Source organism: Myotis myotis, unplaced genomic scaffold (genome assembly GCF_014108235.1).
Source record: "Myotis myotis isolate mMyoMyo1 unplaced genomic scaffold, mMyoMyo1.p scaffold_m19_p_28, whole genome shotgun sequence".
Taxonomy (NCBI): Eukaryota; Metazoa; Chordata; class Mammalia; order Chiroptera; family Vespertilionidae; genus Myotis; species Myotis myotis.
The window spans coordinates 3,455,298-3,469,661 of record NW_023416333.1 but is presented as its reverse complement, the minus strand read 5'-3'; the positions used below and the strand labels follow the sequence as shown (position 1 = coordinate 3,469,661).

The following is a 14,364-nucleotide window of genomic DNA, read 5'->3' as shown; positions in this document are numbered from 1 at the left end:
TGCCACAGACAGAGGTCTTCCAGTCCTGCTGGAGGTCATGGTGGTCTGGGTTGCATTTTGTGTCCTAGATCTTAGCGAACCTGGCCAATGGGACATTTACAAACTAAGGCTCAGAGAGACCCATTCAGGTGCCAAAGGGGATGGGACATTTGTCTGCACCCGGAGCCAGGATGTCGGGCCCAGCTGCCGGGTCCCAGAGAGGACAGGAGCCCGGGCGGAGTGAGACCCACGGTGTTTATTCTGGTGTTGATAGCAGCAGCAGTGGGTGGATCGGCCAGACGAGGGGGGTGGCGCACAGAGGGGTAGACCCAGGTGTGTGTGTGTCTGGGGGGACACGGAGGATTGGTCCATTGACATTCACGGTGAGCACGAGGGTCAGGACACCAAGTCTTGAACAAACAGCAAAAGACAGAGAGACAGACGGAGGGTTTGGGGGGCTGGGGTCCCCCAGACATGCACGGCCCCTTGCCTGGAAGGGGAGCCCCAGGGAAGGACAGACAGACACAGTGGAGACTGAATGCCCCCGCCCTGAAACAGGGAGCTGGGCCCAGGGCCGCCCGCCCTCCCGCCTCCTGGAGGGAGAAGGATGGGCGGGCCCAGGGCCGCCCGCACCACGCAGCTCGGACGTTATGGCTTCGAGGAGATGAGTTCATGGTCCGGGCAGGAAGGAATGGGGTCCTGAGGGGCCTGGTCCGATCCCGGGCTTAGGCCAGGCCTGCAGGATGGGCAGGAAGATGTCAGTGATGGCAGAGAGCGGCCCTGACCTGCCCGTAGCTCCATCACACCCCAGGGACTAGGAATGCGGGCCCCCACCCCTCCTCCCTCAGACCCAGGAGTCCAGGCCCCCAGCCCCTCCTCCCTCAGACCCAGGAGTCCAGGCCCCCAGCCCCTCCTCCCTCAGACCCAGGGGTCCAGGCCCCAGCCCCTCCTCCCTCAGACCCAGGAGTCCAGGCCCCCAGCCCCTCCTCCCTCAGACCCAGGAGTCCAGGCCCCCAGCCCCTCCTCCCTCAGACCCAGGAGTCCAGGCCCCCAGCCCCTCCTCCCTCAGACCCAGGGGTCCAGGCCCCAGCCCCTCCTCCCTCAGACCCAGGAGTCCAGGCCCCCAGCACCTCCTCCCTCGGACCCAGGAGTCCAGGCCCCCAGCCCCTCCTCCCTCAGACCCAGGAGCCCAGGCCCCCAGCCCTCCTCCCTCAGACTCAGGAGTCCAGGCCCCCAGCCCCTCCTCCCTCAGACCCAGGAGCCCAGGCCCCCAGCCCTCCTCCCTCAGACTCAGAAGTGTGGACCCCAAGTCCCCCCTCTCATCTGGATCCCTTACCCCTCATTCTGAATTCTCTTTCTCTGACAATCCTTTGCCACCTTTTGTGAAGCTGGTCAGAGTCTTTTCCTGAAACAGAAAATTCAGAAGGTTCGGGAGGGCGGGGCAGAGGCAAAGACGTCGCTAACGGTCAGCAGGAGACCGGCCGGCTGTCCTCAGTCAGTGCTCTGCACTCAGCTCCGAAGAGATGGGGCGAGTGGAATGACAGCCCTCTTTTACAGACGGGGAAACTGAGGCACAAAGATAAAGTCACTGGCCTGGCCGGCGTGGCTCAGTGGTTGGGTGCCGACCTATGAACCAGGAGGTCAAGGTTCAATTCCCAGTCAGGGCACAGCCCAGGTTTCGGGCTCAAACCCCAGCGGGGGGCGTGCAGGCGCCGATCAACGATTCTCTCTCATCCTTGATGTCTCGCTCTCTCCCTCTCTCCCTTCCTCTCTCTGAAATCTATAAAAATATATTTTAAAAAGAAAAGATAAGGCCCCTGGGAATGTGAGGAGCGATGAGGCCACGGGGTGAGTGGGGCAGACTGCAGGAGGGGGGGAGGGGGGAGACTCCGACCTGGGGCGCTGGGGAGCCCGGGGGGGCTGTGAGGAGAGGGGGGCAGGGTCCGCTCTGGGGGGAGAAAGACCTCTGGGGCCGCACAGAGCCACGGGCTGGAAGTCAGGGTGCGGCCTCTCTGGCCCCAGCGCGGCCACGGGAGCTTCCGGAGAAGCCAGTGGAATGAATGAGGAGTGCGCGCCTGAGACCAGAGGGTGCCAGCAGGAGGGCGTCGCTGCCATCTGTCGGCCTAAGCAGAGCCCAGTCTTTTGAAAACTCCAATCTGAGCGGCACCTCAGCCGCTTACACCCCTCCACCCCCCGGAAAACAGGCCGGCGGGGGCAGGGGGTGGGCTGGGCGGAGAGCCGCAGTGAGGGTTCACCGGGCGCCAGTTTAAGGTCCAGGCCTGCAGGGCGACATGGGTGAGGGCAGCGAGCGGGCGCGACCTGCCTTCGCCCCGTCACCCCAGGGACCAGGAATGCTGTCCCTGCCCCTCCTCCCGCCTCTGGCCTGGTCTCCGCTCCGCCTCTTAGGGTGCCAGGTGCCCGCTCCCTGCAACCTTCTCCTTCAAACCTCCAGGCCCCTCTCACCAACGCCACCCCCTCCTGGGAGCCCTCCCGGACGCCCTAAGGGGCAGCCCCGTTCCCCAGCCGGTTCCTTCTACTTTCCAGACGGCCGAACTTTTTGGATCAGAGCCCAGAGGACCGGAAACAAGTTCACACCGCGATCCTCGCAGCGGGGACTGCCTGCGGCCTTCTGTCCTGTTCCTCGCCGACTTTCTTTTCTTCTTCATTAAAGGAAGTGTCATCCCCTGAACCTCCATCCACAGATGTTCACACCCGGCTTTGCAAAAACCCCACGCCCGCCCCGGCCGGTGCGGCTCAGTGGATGGAGCGTCGGCCTGCGGACTGGAGGGCCCGGGTTCGATTCCGGCGAGGGCACGTGCCGGGGCTGCGGGCTCGGTCCCCAGCGGGGCGCGTGCGGGAGGCAGCCGATAGGTGGCTCTCTCTCACCATCGATGTTTCTCTCCCTCCCCCGCTCCCTTCCTCTCTGAAATCAATACAAATATAGTAAAACCTGACGGCGCTGAGAGGCAGGCGCTGGACCTGCGGTAACTCGCCGACCCTCACGGTGCGAGCGGCAGATCCCGGCGGCGGCGGCGGCGGCGGCGGCGGACAGAGAGGCTGGGCCCCGGCTGAGCGAGGGAGACAGGGAGGAGGCGGGATGGGGGGGGGGGGCGCCCACTCACCTCCACCAGCTGGTGCCAGTGCTCCACGGGCTTGCGGGGGTTGGCCAGCATCTCCGCCCAGTGCTCGCGGCCGTGCGGGTCGGCAGCGTCGGGGCCCACGCGGCACACGCCGATGACCTCGTTGTGGCCGATGCTGGGGGGGGGGGGGGGGCGTGAGCATCGGGGAGGGAGGAGGGAGGAGGGAGGGCGAGCCCGCCCCGCCCCGCCCCGCGCCCCGCGCCCCGCGCCCCGCGCCCTTACCAATCGTAGTCCACCACTGCGATGCTGAGCCCCACGTTCTCCACGCTCTCGGGGGCCACGTCGAACACCAGCGCCTCGTTGTAGGTGGGGTTCAGCGTGTTCTTCTTGATGGAGGTTTTCCGCTTCTTGAGGCGCCGCCCCTCGCTGATCAGAGAGGCCTTCACGTAGGGGTCTGGGGGTGGGCGTGGAGAGCGCTGAACCCCCACTTCCTCTCTGAGACCCCTCCCTCCCAAGGGTCAGGTCCCCAGCCTTTCCTCCCCCAGCCCCTCCTCCCTCAGACCCAGGGGTCCAGGCCCCCAGCCCTCCTCCCTCTGTCCCAGGAGTCCAGGCCCCCAACCCTCCTCCCTCGGACCCAGGAGTCCAGGCCCCCGGCCCCTCCTCCCTCGGACCCAGGAGCCCAGGCCCCCAGCCCCCCTTCCCTCAGACCCAGGAGTCCAGGCCCCCGGCCCCTCCTCCCTCGGACCCAGGGGTCCAGGCCCCCAGCCCCTCCTCCCTCGGACCCAGGGGTCCAGGCCCCCAACCCTCCTCCCTCAGACCCAGGAGTCCAGGCCCCCGGCCCCTCCTCCCTCGGACCTTGGCCCCAGAACCCACCCGAGAAGCCGGTGAGGTCCATGGCTTTGAGGTTAGAGGCTTTGATGATGGTCACGGTGAGGCGCCCGGCCGTGGGGAGGTAGCAGAGTGAGAAGTTGAGCTCCCCAAGATCCGCCTTTTCCTGCCGTGGGAAACGGGGGGTCAGCGACCCCCTACCTCAGTCTCCCCAATGCCTGGCCCACCCCAGCCTCCAGGGCTTCCTCCCTGGTGTCCAGCCAGGACTCGGGTTTCCCGGCCGTCCACTCAGTCTGACGCTGGGCCACACCTGGTGACTCCGCGCAGCTGCCCGCCACGGCCACGGCCACAGTCACGGCCGGTTTGCAGGGCAGATGGGAGGAGGCGGGAGTGGGCAGAGCTCGGGAGGGACACGGAGAGGGAGGTCAGGGAGGTCAGGGAGGAAGAGAAGGAGGCAGACGGAGCCCTGAGAGCTGCAGCTAGAAAGGCAGACCCACAGCGACCCAGGCAGATGGAGACCCAGCGAGAGGGACAGGGACCCGGACAGCGAGAGAGGCGGAGAAGACACAGGCGGAGAAGCCAGTCGGCACTCCCAGGCCCAGAGGGAGGCTCCAAGGGGACACACCCTCCCACGCGGACACGCAGACACAGGGCAGCGGCCGGAGCTGGCCGGGCCCACGCCCCGCCTGCCTTTGGCTCTTCTGGGCGCCTGGCCTCCCAACCACACTGACCTGGGCCTCGGCCCCTGGACTCCCCACTCGCCCCCCCCTCCAGGCCCTGCCCTAGGCCCGTGGTTGGCAAACAGTGGCTCGTGAGCCACATGCGGCTCTTTGGCCCCTTGAGTGTGGCTCTACCACAAAATACCACGTGTGGGCGCGCACGTACAGTGCGATTGAAACTTCGTGGCCCATGTGCAGAAGTCGGTATTCTGTGGGAGAGCCACACTCAAGGGGCCAAAGAGCCGCATGTGGCTCGCGAGCCGTGGTTTGCCGACCACTGCCCTAGGCTGTTCCCTCCTCTCAATCCTCACGCTCAACTGTCACCTCCTCCCTCGAGCTCCCAGAGCCCAGGCCGCCCTGAGCAGACCCTCCTCCTGTCCCTCGCGCGGCCCGACAGCAGACTCTGGGTGCCCGGCTCCTGGTCCTGCAGGAGGAGCCCAGTTTTGGGGGGAATGAATGAACACATGAATGAGTGCAGACCCAGAGTGACAGAGGGAGCGAGACAACGAGAATGACAGACACAGGAGACAAAGATGGACGCAGGGAGAGGCCTCTGGTGGGGTTAGGACGCGGGGGGCGGGTATGGGCGGGGAGGGACAGATGGGGGCCTTGGGGACAGGGATCCTGGAATTAGGCACTTGGTTCTCAGCGGCTGGGCTTGGGCTGAGTGAACAGACCATGGAGAGCCCCGTGAAGGGGCTGCAGGCAGAGCCATGGGCACCCCGTTCAACTACGTCATTGTACATACGGGGAAACTGAGGCTCAGAGGAAGCAAGGGCCCCGAGCATGGCCATCATGTGGGCAGCAGCCCTCCCCTGGTGTGAGGACAAGGCTCACCACCCCCCCCCAATACACACAGCTTCCCGGGTTGGCAGAGTGGAATGTGGGGGTCCCTAGATTGGGGTAGAGAGGGCCGAGGCTGGGAGGAGGAAGGGATCGGGACACCCAAGGACCTAGGAGGGGGCTGGGGAGGGGCGGGCATACCGGAGGATGAGGCTCCAGAAGCTGAGGCTCATGGGAAATGAGGAAGGGGGGGCGGTGGGTCCTACAATCTGAATGCTGGGGACCTGGGGGGTGGGTGTCCGGGCGTTAGGATCCCGGCCGTCTAAGGCCTGGGGGATGGGCTATTAGGACTCGGAGAGAGTTTGGAGGTCAAGGGCTGGGGGTGTAAAGTGTTCAGAGATCCGAAGGGCTGGGGGCTCAGGAAGTCTGGGGATGGGAAGGGGAAGGAGGCTGGAAGAACAGAAGCCGGCCCGGTGGCGTGGCTCCGTGGCTGAGCATCCACCCAGGAACCAGGGGCTCAGGGTTCGAGTGCCGGTCAGGCCGTGAGCCTGGGTTGTGGCTCGATCCCCGTAGGCGGCATGCAAGAAGCAGCCGATCCGTGATTCTCTCTCACCATTGATGTTTCTCTCTCCCTCTCCCTTCCTCTCTCGCTGAAACCAATAAAAACATTTTTTTTTAAGGAAAGGAAAAGGAAAGCCAGAACTCTGGCTTCAGGAAGTTGGCGGGTCAGGAATCTGAGGTCAGAGGGCAGAAGTCATGAGGTCGTGGGCTGAAGTTGGGATGAAGCTGCCTGGGGGGTGCCTGGGCATCTGTGACCATTTTCTCAGCTGTTACCATCAGAGGTCAAGCGGGGTCAGAATTTGAGAAACCTGGGCCCAGACAAGACGTTCCTACTTGACTACGTGTGGCGGGCAGGGGGCCATTCTCTACTCTTTCTCGTGCGCTTGCGATATTTTGCAATAAAATAACATTTAAGAGAAAACTCCGGGGTCCAGAGTTAAAAGGTGATGAAGTCGAGGGCCAGGAGGGAGCAGAGGGGCTGAGGCCACTGACCGAGCCGCCCTCCACGATGTCCCGCCACAGCGGGCGGTCCGGGGGCTGCTCCGCCAGCTCCAGGAGGTTGTCCAGCACCACCTGGCCGATGAGGTCGTGCCGCGAGAAGCGGTCGAAGTCATAGACGCTGAAGTGCAGCTTGCGCTGGGCCAGCTCAGCCAGGGGCACCGCGAACTGAAACGTCTCATTGAACACGGGGTTCAGGGTCTTCCTGTGCACCTGGGAGGGGGGGGGGGCGGGCGGACAGACACCATGCCTACCAGCCCCTCCTCCCTCAGACCCAGGAGTCCAGGCCCCCAGCCCCTCCTCCCTCAGACCCAGGAGTCCAGGCCCCCAGCCCCTCCTCCCTCAGACCCAGGGGTCCAGGCCCCAGCCCCTCCTCCCTCAGACCCAGGAGCCCAGGCCCCCAGTCCCTCCTCCCTCAGACCCAGGAGTCCAGGCCCCCAGCCCCTCCTCCCTCAGACCCAGGAGTCCAGGCCCCCAGCCCCTCCTCCCTCAGACCCAGGAGCCCAGCCCCCCAGCCCCTCCTCCCTCAGACCCAGGAGTGTCCAGGCCCCAGCCCCCCAGCCTCCCAGCCCCTCCTCCCTCAGACCCAGGAGCCCAGCCCCCCAGCCCCTCCTCCCTCAGACCCAGGAGTGTCCAGGCCCCAGCCCCCCAGCCTCCCAGCCCCTCCTCCCTCAGACCAGGAGTCCAGGCCCCAGCCCCCAGCCTCCCAGCCCCTCCTCCCTCAGACCCAGGAGTCCAGGCCCCCAGCCCCTCCTTCCTCAGACCCAGGAGTCCAGGCCCCCAGCCTCTCCTCCCTCAGACCCAGGAGTCCAGGCCCCCAGCCCCTCCTCCTTCAGACCCAGGAGTCCAGGCCCCAGCCCCCCAGCCCCTCCTCCCTCAGACCCAGGCGTCCAGACTCCCAGCCCCTCCTCAGGGGGACCCAGTGCCCAGCCCGCCGCCCGGACCTTGGTCTGAAACTTTTTCTTGCGGTCAGGCAGCAGGTAGATCTTGACGTAGGGGTCTGAGAAGCCATTGGAGTCCTTGGCCGGGAGGTCCAAGGCCTGCAGGATCCGCACCACCAGCTGGTCGGAGCCGTAGAGGTACCGCAGGGCAAAGCTGATGCGGCCGCAGGGTGCGCCCGCGCCGGCCTCCCCAGAGCCCAGGGCCCCGCCGCCGCGCCAGCTGCCGGGGCCAGTCCCCTGGTACAGCTCCGGCTTGATCTGCCCGATGAGCTTGGCCTTTTCTTCACCGCCCGGCAAGGGTAAGGGCAGGGCGGGTGGCCGCTCCTCACTGCCCGGGTCCGGCTGGGTGGTCAGGGTCTGCTGGGTGAGGGGCCGAGGCAGGGCTGGGTACCTGCAGGGGGGTGGGGAAGACCACGGGGTGGTGGGTGGCTCTGAATCTTGCATCTGGGACACTCCTCCCTGCCTCCTCCCCAAACCCCACAGCCAGGGAGGGGTCACAAACCCCCACCCTTGCTCACTGTGACCTGGAGCCAGCCACTTGCACTCTCTGGGCCTCAGTTTCCCCATCCATGCTGGGGACGGGGTTACCCCTTCTCGAAGCTGGCTCCAGCCCCGACCTGCTTGGGCAGCAGCCTCCAGGAGCCTCCTCTGAACCTCCAGCTGGTGACTCAGAATAACTTTCCCATGGACTCCTGGGGCTGCACAGGGCCCAGACCCCTCAACCCTGACCTGCCCTTCTCCCTAACCTGTCTTTCCTTTTTGTCAAAAGAAGAAAATTACAGGTCAATATCCTTGATGTTCATAGATGCAAAAGTTAGCAAACCATATTCAGCCTGCATTAACCCCACCACGACCAGGTGGGATTCACCCCCCGAATGCAAGGATGGTTCAACATCCACAATTCAATCAACGAGCTATATCACAGCCGCAGTTCCCTGAGCTGCGTCACTGCAGCGCTGGCCTGGCTGGCCAGGCCGGACCGAGACAGCCCACGGGGGCCACTTCCCCTGGATTGTGAATGACATGAGGGCAGGGCTTGTCCCCCCTCTGTGTTTCCAGCACTCAGGCCTTGTGGACTGCCTTTTGCCTCAGGGTCTTGCGGGGGGTGGGCGGGGGGCGGGGGAAGGTTGTGGGGAGGGGGTGTCCTAACCCTCATTCTTTCCACCTCCCTGGTGTCCTGCCCCCAGCCTCCTTCTTCCTCTGGCTCCAGGAGAGCAGACCTCCAGCCCCCTTCTCCCTTAGGCCCAAGGACTCCAGGCTCCTCCCCTCCTCTCCCAGACCCAGGAGTCTGGGCCCCCCGCCTCCTTTATCCCCAGGATCCAGGAGTCCACACCCCAAACCCCCTACTCCCCCAGGGCTCAGGAGAGCCAGGATGGGAAACAGACACAGCGGAGGAGCAGACGTTCAGAGGGCACCCCCAGCCCATCAACCAGTCTCACCTGGTGGTGGGCGCCAGGCTGGTGACCTGCTGATGTGACTGGGCACTGGGCAAACCGCCACCACTAGGGGGCAGCAGGAGCAGCCCAGAGCCTGCCCCTCCCTCTGAGGGCAGCTCAGGAGACGTCTGGCTCGGTTTGACCCCAGCAGCCACTGCAGCGGCGGCGGCCTCTGGGTAGGAGTCCATGTCCAAGTAGGAGGGGTCAGGGGCGTCCGAGGCCCCCAGGCTGCCTGGCTCCAGCAGCTCCGCAAAGGGCGGGTGGTGGGCGGCGTGGGCATGGTGGTGTGGGCCCCCCAGCAGAGGGTGGCCACCCAGGCCAGCCCCCAGGTGGTGCCCACTGCCGCCTACCAGGCCTGCCAGCCCGACCCCAGGGCCTAGCTCTTTGCGCAGGGGGCCACCGCCCACGGCCGAGCCCTTGTCCCGCCAGGGAACCCAGCACAGCTTCCAGGACACGAAGAGGGAGACGCCCAGGAGGACGATGCCACAGAACGTCACGATGACTGACAGCAGGCTCACTGAGATGTCTAGAGAGAGCGGGCACAGAGGTCAGGGGTCAAGGTGCGGGGGTCACAATTTATCTCCCCGAAGATCTAAGCTTCAAAAAATAATTAAAAAGTAATTTTTTTCGTATTTGCCATGCATTGTCCTAAGCAACTTACATATGTTATTTATTTTAAACTCCATGACCCTACAAGGCGGGTATTTTATATGCCCACTTTAAAGATGAGGAAACAGAGGCACAGAGAGGCTGAGTGACTTGTAGAAGGCTGCACAGGAAGTAAACGACAGGTCTGCGATTTGAACTCAGCAGCCTGTCTCCAGACTGTGTTCTCTTGATTACTAGCACACGGTGCCTCTCTGTAAGAGGGTACACCCCCAGAAACAGGACCAAGGTCCCCCCAAATGCTCAGAGGCGATCAAAGCGAAAAAGAGTGCATGGCACAGGCAGGCAGGTCAGGGGTCACCCCCGCTTGCTGTGTGACCTTGAGAAGCTGCTTAACCACTCTGAGCCTTGCATCCCCCATTTGCCAGAGAGGAGAGAATCGGTCCTGTGTGGAACCCCTTTTCTGAGTTCTGTGGGTCCTCCTAGGAGGTCACTGAACCTGAGGCTGGTCCTGACTTCCCGGGGTCAGGTTCTGGCTGTTCCGCCTACGGGTGTGGGACGCCCGAGCAAGTCGCTGCAGCCCTCGGGCCTCGCCCCTCAGCGCTGTGCCCTGGCCGGTCTGCCCCGCGCACAGCAAGCTGCCGCTCAGCCTCCCGGGACCAGACGTGCTTCCGCAGGCCCCTCATCCAGCCCGTCCTTGCTCTGAGAACCCTGCTGCCTTGGAGCTGGGTGACCTGGGGCAAGTCAGTTCACCCTTCTGAGCCTCAGTTTCCCTGGGGATCATATGTACCGGGCAGGGCCACTGATCGTCGTCGATGGAACAGGCCCGGGCCTCGCGGGCTGCCTGCCACACAGCTGGTGTTTAATGAGAACCTCCCCACCTTGATGGAATGACCACTGTGTGCCCAGCTTGGCTACACTCTTCACGTGTGTGGTATCATGTGAGTCTCTCATCTGCCCCACGGGGTAGTCACTTACACTGTCTCCATTGTCCAGATGGGGAAACTGAGGCACAGACAAGTTACTTGCCCAAAGCCATCCAGTTAGTACTGGGAGAGGCGGGATTTGAACCCGCGCACGCACTATTCGAGATGCACAAAGGTAACTGGAGGGGGTATGCGGCAGCACAGTGGGGGGGGGGGGCCTAGGGCAAAACTCCACAAGGTCAGGGGTCAAATGGACCACACAGCTCCTGCTCCTTGGATCAGAGTTTGGGGGACCAGCAGTGGACAGGATGGAGGCAGGCCTCTAAGCGGAATCAGCCCCACAGGGAAGAGAAAGCTGAGGGGGTCTGCGGAGGCGGAGGCAGGGGCTGGGGGGACAGTTGGGGTGCTGACCTGCATCGGGGCCCCGGGGGTAGCCCCGGATTCGCAGGTCGTTGAACTCCTGGCACCTGTCGCTCGTGTCGGCATCTCGGACCCGGGCACAGAGGTCTGAGACCAGGATGAGTGCCCGTCGGCAGAGGTCATCTTCGTAGTCTCCTGACATGGTGACCTGTGGGTCCTGCGCTTGGGACGGGCCGGCGAGGGTGCAGGTGGGGAACGAGATGGGGGAGAGAGTGGGTAAGTGTGGAAAGAGAAAGAGAAAAGGAGAGGGGCAAGGGGCCAGAGATTGGGGCTGATGGACAAGGGGACAGAGATTGGGGCTGGTGGGCAAGGGGCCAGAGATTGGGGCTGGTGGGCAAGGGGCCAGAGAGCAGGGGCTGATGGACAAGGGGCCAGAGATTGGGGCTGGTGGGCAAGGGGACAGAGATCAGGGGCTGATGGACAAGGGGACAGAGATTGGGGCTGGCGGGCAAGGGGTCAGAGATTGGGGGCTGATGGACAAGGGGACAGAGATTGGGGGTTGATGGACAAGGGGTCAGAGATTGGGACTGGTGGGCAAGGGGACAGAGATTGGGGATGAATGGAGAAGAAAAAGGAAATTAGGGACTGATGGACAGGAGGACTGGAATTAGGGGTGGACAGGCAAGAAGATAGTAACAAGGGTTTGACAAACAAGGGACAGAGATGGATGTGAGTGGCCAAGAAGACAGGATAGGGACAAATGGACCAGGAGGAAGAGACTGGGAAGGCCACAAGGGGCAGAGGTTAAGGATGCACAAATAAAGGGGTGAGCAAACAAGGAGACAAAGATTAGGGGTGCAGAGGTGAGCAGACAGAATTTAGGGATAGTCACTCATTATTCGTATACTTCCAACCAACATTCATTGAGCACCAACTACATGCTAGGCACTACGCCAACTGCTGCAGATCCAGCCGGAACGAGCGCACCTCACGCATTCCCTCATTTCCTGGTGTCACAACCCACTGAGAGGTGACAATGAGTAAACAAATCCGTAGACACATAAACAACACACAACTCTCAGAAAAACAGCGGAAGGAACCAAGGAACCAGGAACCAGGAGGCGGGTGGTCATCTGGGGAGGGGGCTCTCAGACCTGCAGGATGAGATGGAGCGGGCCAGTGGGGCTGGAGTCGGGAAAAGCATTCAAAGTAGCAGGAACAGCATGAGCAACTGTCCAGGGTGGGAAAGGGCTTGGCGTGGCCCCGGGGACGGAGAGGAGGCCAGGTCGGAGTAGACAGAGAGACAGGACTAAGAGAGAGGGGTGCATGGAGGTAGGGAGAGATGAGATGGTTATGTGTGGTGGTGGCTGGGGAGGGATGGAGCTGCAGGATGCAGAGACAGGGACCAAGCCGAGGGAGGGAGAAATGAGGGGAAGGGGAAGACACGGGTAGGAGACCATGGGGAAGGCAAGCTGGGGCTCAGGAGAGAGGGACAGATGAATAGACAGACAGAAGTCGGGGGACGGAGACTTGGGATGGACAGAGCTGTGCAATGCACGGGAGTGTGGGAGATGGGCAGGCAGAGGGCAGTGATGAGGGCCAGGCAGACTGTGGCCAGCAGGACCTCAGGGAGAAACAGCAGAAGGAGAATGGCTGGTGTGCAGAAATAAAGGAGAGACAGACAGATAATGGCCAGAGAGCACAGCCGGACAAAAGGATCCCGAGGAGGGCTGGGCAGGCAGACATGGGTCCCGAAGGAAGGTTGGAGGCGGGAGCGTACAAGAGAGGCGACCGGGAGAAAGAGGTGGAGGTGGGGAGAGGGCACATAGCGACACATGGTTGGGAGCCAGACATCAGAGATGGGCTGGAAGGAGCGTGCAGGGGAGACAGGTGTGGGGATGCTGCACAGGCCGGGGCTCTGAGGCAGGCATGGGCACACTCACCTGCGCTTATCCCTGCCGGCTCCTGGGTGGCAGCCGAGGCGGCGGGCGGCAGCCCATGGGGGTTGGAGGGCGGGCCAGGGGCTGCGGACCCGTCCCCACGCGCTCGCCAGGTGGTGAGAGGAGGTGCCGGATCTGAGGGCCGTGGCCGGGAGAAGAAGCTTAAGTCCGAGCCTCACCTCTTGTCCTACTCAGGCCAGCTGCTGACCCCAGGGCACCCCGGGCAGATCCAGCCACCCCCTCCCACCTCCGGGCCCCCACCTCCCGTTGAGACTACAATTCCCGGCAGGCCTTGGGCTCGTACTGCAGCAACTTTATAGGCCTGGCGCTGCAGGAGCTACTGGGAGTTGAAGTCCCTCATGCCTCTCCCGGCTGCAGAGGCTGGGAATTTTTTTGCAGGTGGGGGGGTAGGAGATGCTGGGGTCCCAAAGCACCGCAGGGGACAGGAATGAAGTCTGGGACCTAGAGCGGCCTCGGAGTCCCAAGTCCTTAGGGGCCGTGGAGTGGATAGACGATCCCCCACGCCCAGGGGGTCGGCCAGAGAGGCTGGGGTACACCCAGGTGTTTCGGGTCCCACCCCCCCACCCCCTTCCAGGGCCACCTGCCCCTCCCCCGGGGCAGCCAGCGAGCGCCGCAGCACTCCCACTCCCCGGTGGGAGATCGGCGCGTCTCTGCACCTACCCCGCCCCCACGAGCCCGGGCGGCCCCCAAAGATGGTGCTGGGGCGGGGGCGGGGGCTGTGGCCCGGGGGAGGGAGGAGCGGACTCACCGGAGCCGCGGCCGCCGCCGCCGCAGCCCGCACGCCCGCCGCCCGCCGCGGTGCCCGCTCGGCTCCTCCCCCCGCTCCTGGCGCAGGTCCGCCGCTCCTCCCCGGCACCCCCCCTCTTCCCCTGAACCTGCGGCTGGAAAGCCGAAATCGCGCGCTGCTGGGAGGAAGGAGGGAGAGGTCCCCGGACCGAAGCGTCAGGGACCCAGTGCGCGTCCAGAGGATGCAGAGATCGGGCGCCAGGACCTTCTGCTCCCCCAGGATCCAGGGGTGCCAGCCCACAGCCCCTCTTCTCTCAAACAGAGGAGCCGGGGAGCCCAGCCACCTCCTCTCCCAGGACCCAGGGTCCGGAGCTCCCGCCCGCCTCCATTCTGATCTAGGCATCCACGCCTCCCGCCCCTCCGACCCCGTCCCCGCCGCCGCGGCCCCGTCCCCCGCAAGGACCCGGGACCTCAGTCTGAGGAGCCCCGCGGGCCGCGGTGGGAGGGGAGGCGGGGCCTGGGCGCCAGCGGTGGAGTCTCAGCCCGCGTGGAGGTGCCGAGCAGGCACCTGGGTTCGAATCCTGCCTGGGTCGGCTCCCGCCTTTGTCATCTCGCGCTTTGCTCTGAGCCCCAATCTCCTCATCAAAAAAAATACGGATAGCCTGGCCGGTGTTGCTCAGTGGTTGAGCGTCGACCCATGAACCAGGAGGTCCTGGTTCGATGCCCGGTCAGGGCACGTGCCCATGTTGTAGCTCGATCCCCGGTGGGGGGCGTGCAGGAGGCAGCGGATCAACGATTCTCTCTCATCATTGATGTGTCTATCTCTCCCTCTCCCTTCCTCTCTGAAATCAATAAAAATATATTTAAAATTAAAAAAAAGAAAATATGGACAATAAACCTGTTTCCAAAGGGATCCAGAGGTTTTAGAAGGAAAGTCAGTATTGGAAAAGGATGGAAACA

At 63.7% G+C, this 14,364-nt stretch overlaps 1 protein-coding gene across 2 annotated transcripts; it reads right to left on the bottom strand.

Moving 5' to 3' along the window:
* Nucleotides 1-225: 225 nt before the first annotated feature.
* Nucleotides 226-13,519, bottom strand: SYT3 (synaptotagmin 3). Of its 2 annotated transcripts, XM_036296224.1 has the most exons (11): nucleotides 13,427-13,519; nucleotides 12,661-12,792; nucleotides 10,769-10,934; nucleotides 8,829-9,351; nucleotides 7,393-7,780; nucleotides 6,443-6,661; nucleotides 3,933-4,053; nucleotides 3,342-3,513; nucleotides 3,102-3,234; nucleotides 1,316-1,384; nucleotides 226-715 (listed from the first exon to the last, which is right to left on the bottom strand). In XM_036296224.1, exons 3-10 carry the CDS (start codon nucleotides 10,917-10,919, stop codon nucleotides 1,319-1,321), a joined length of 1,773 nt encoding a protein of 590 aa, XP_036152117.1. In that variant the 5' UTR covers nucleotides 10,920-10,934; nucleotides 12,661-12,792; nucleotides 13,427-13,519; the 3' UTR covers nucleotides 226-715; nucleotides 1,316-1,318. The 2 variants fall into 2 exon arrangements, with proteins under 2 accessions (XP_036152117.1, XP_036152118.1); XM_036296225.1 differs by lacking the exon at nucleotides 13,427-13,519 and having other exon boundaries at nucleotides 12,661-12,865.
* Nucleotides 13,520-14,364: the final 845 nt, after the last annotated feature.

What these genes read in the sequence shown, in the direction of transcription:
- SYT3 (XM_036296224.1), bottom strand. Translation starts at nt 10,919, where the DNA reads ATGTCAGGAGACTACGAAGATGACCTCTGCCGACGGGCACTCATCCTG. An exon ending in AGCCTGGCGCCCACCACCAG is followed by an intron (nt 7,781 to 8,828) that starts GTGAGACTGGTT and finishes ACCCCCCTGCAG; the next exon opens with GTACCCAGCCCTGCCTCGGC. An exon ending in ACATCGTGGAGGGCGGCTCG is followed by an intron (nt 4,054 to 6,442) that starts GTCAGTGGCCTC and finishes TTCCCACGGCAG; the next exon opens with GAAAAGGCGGATCTTGGGGA.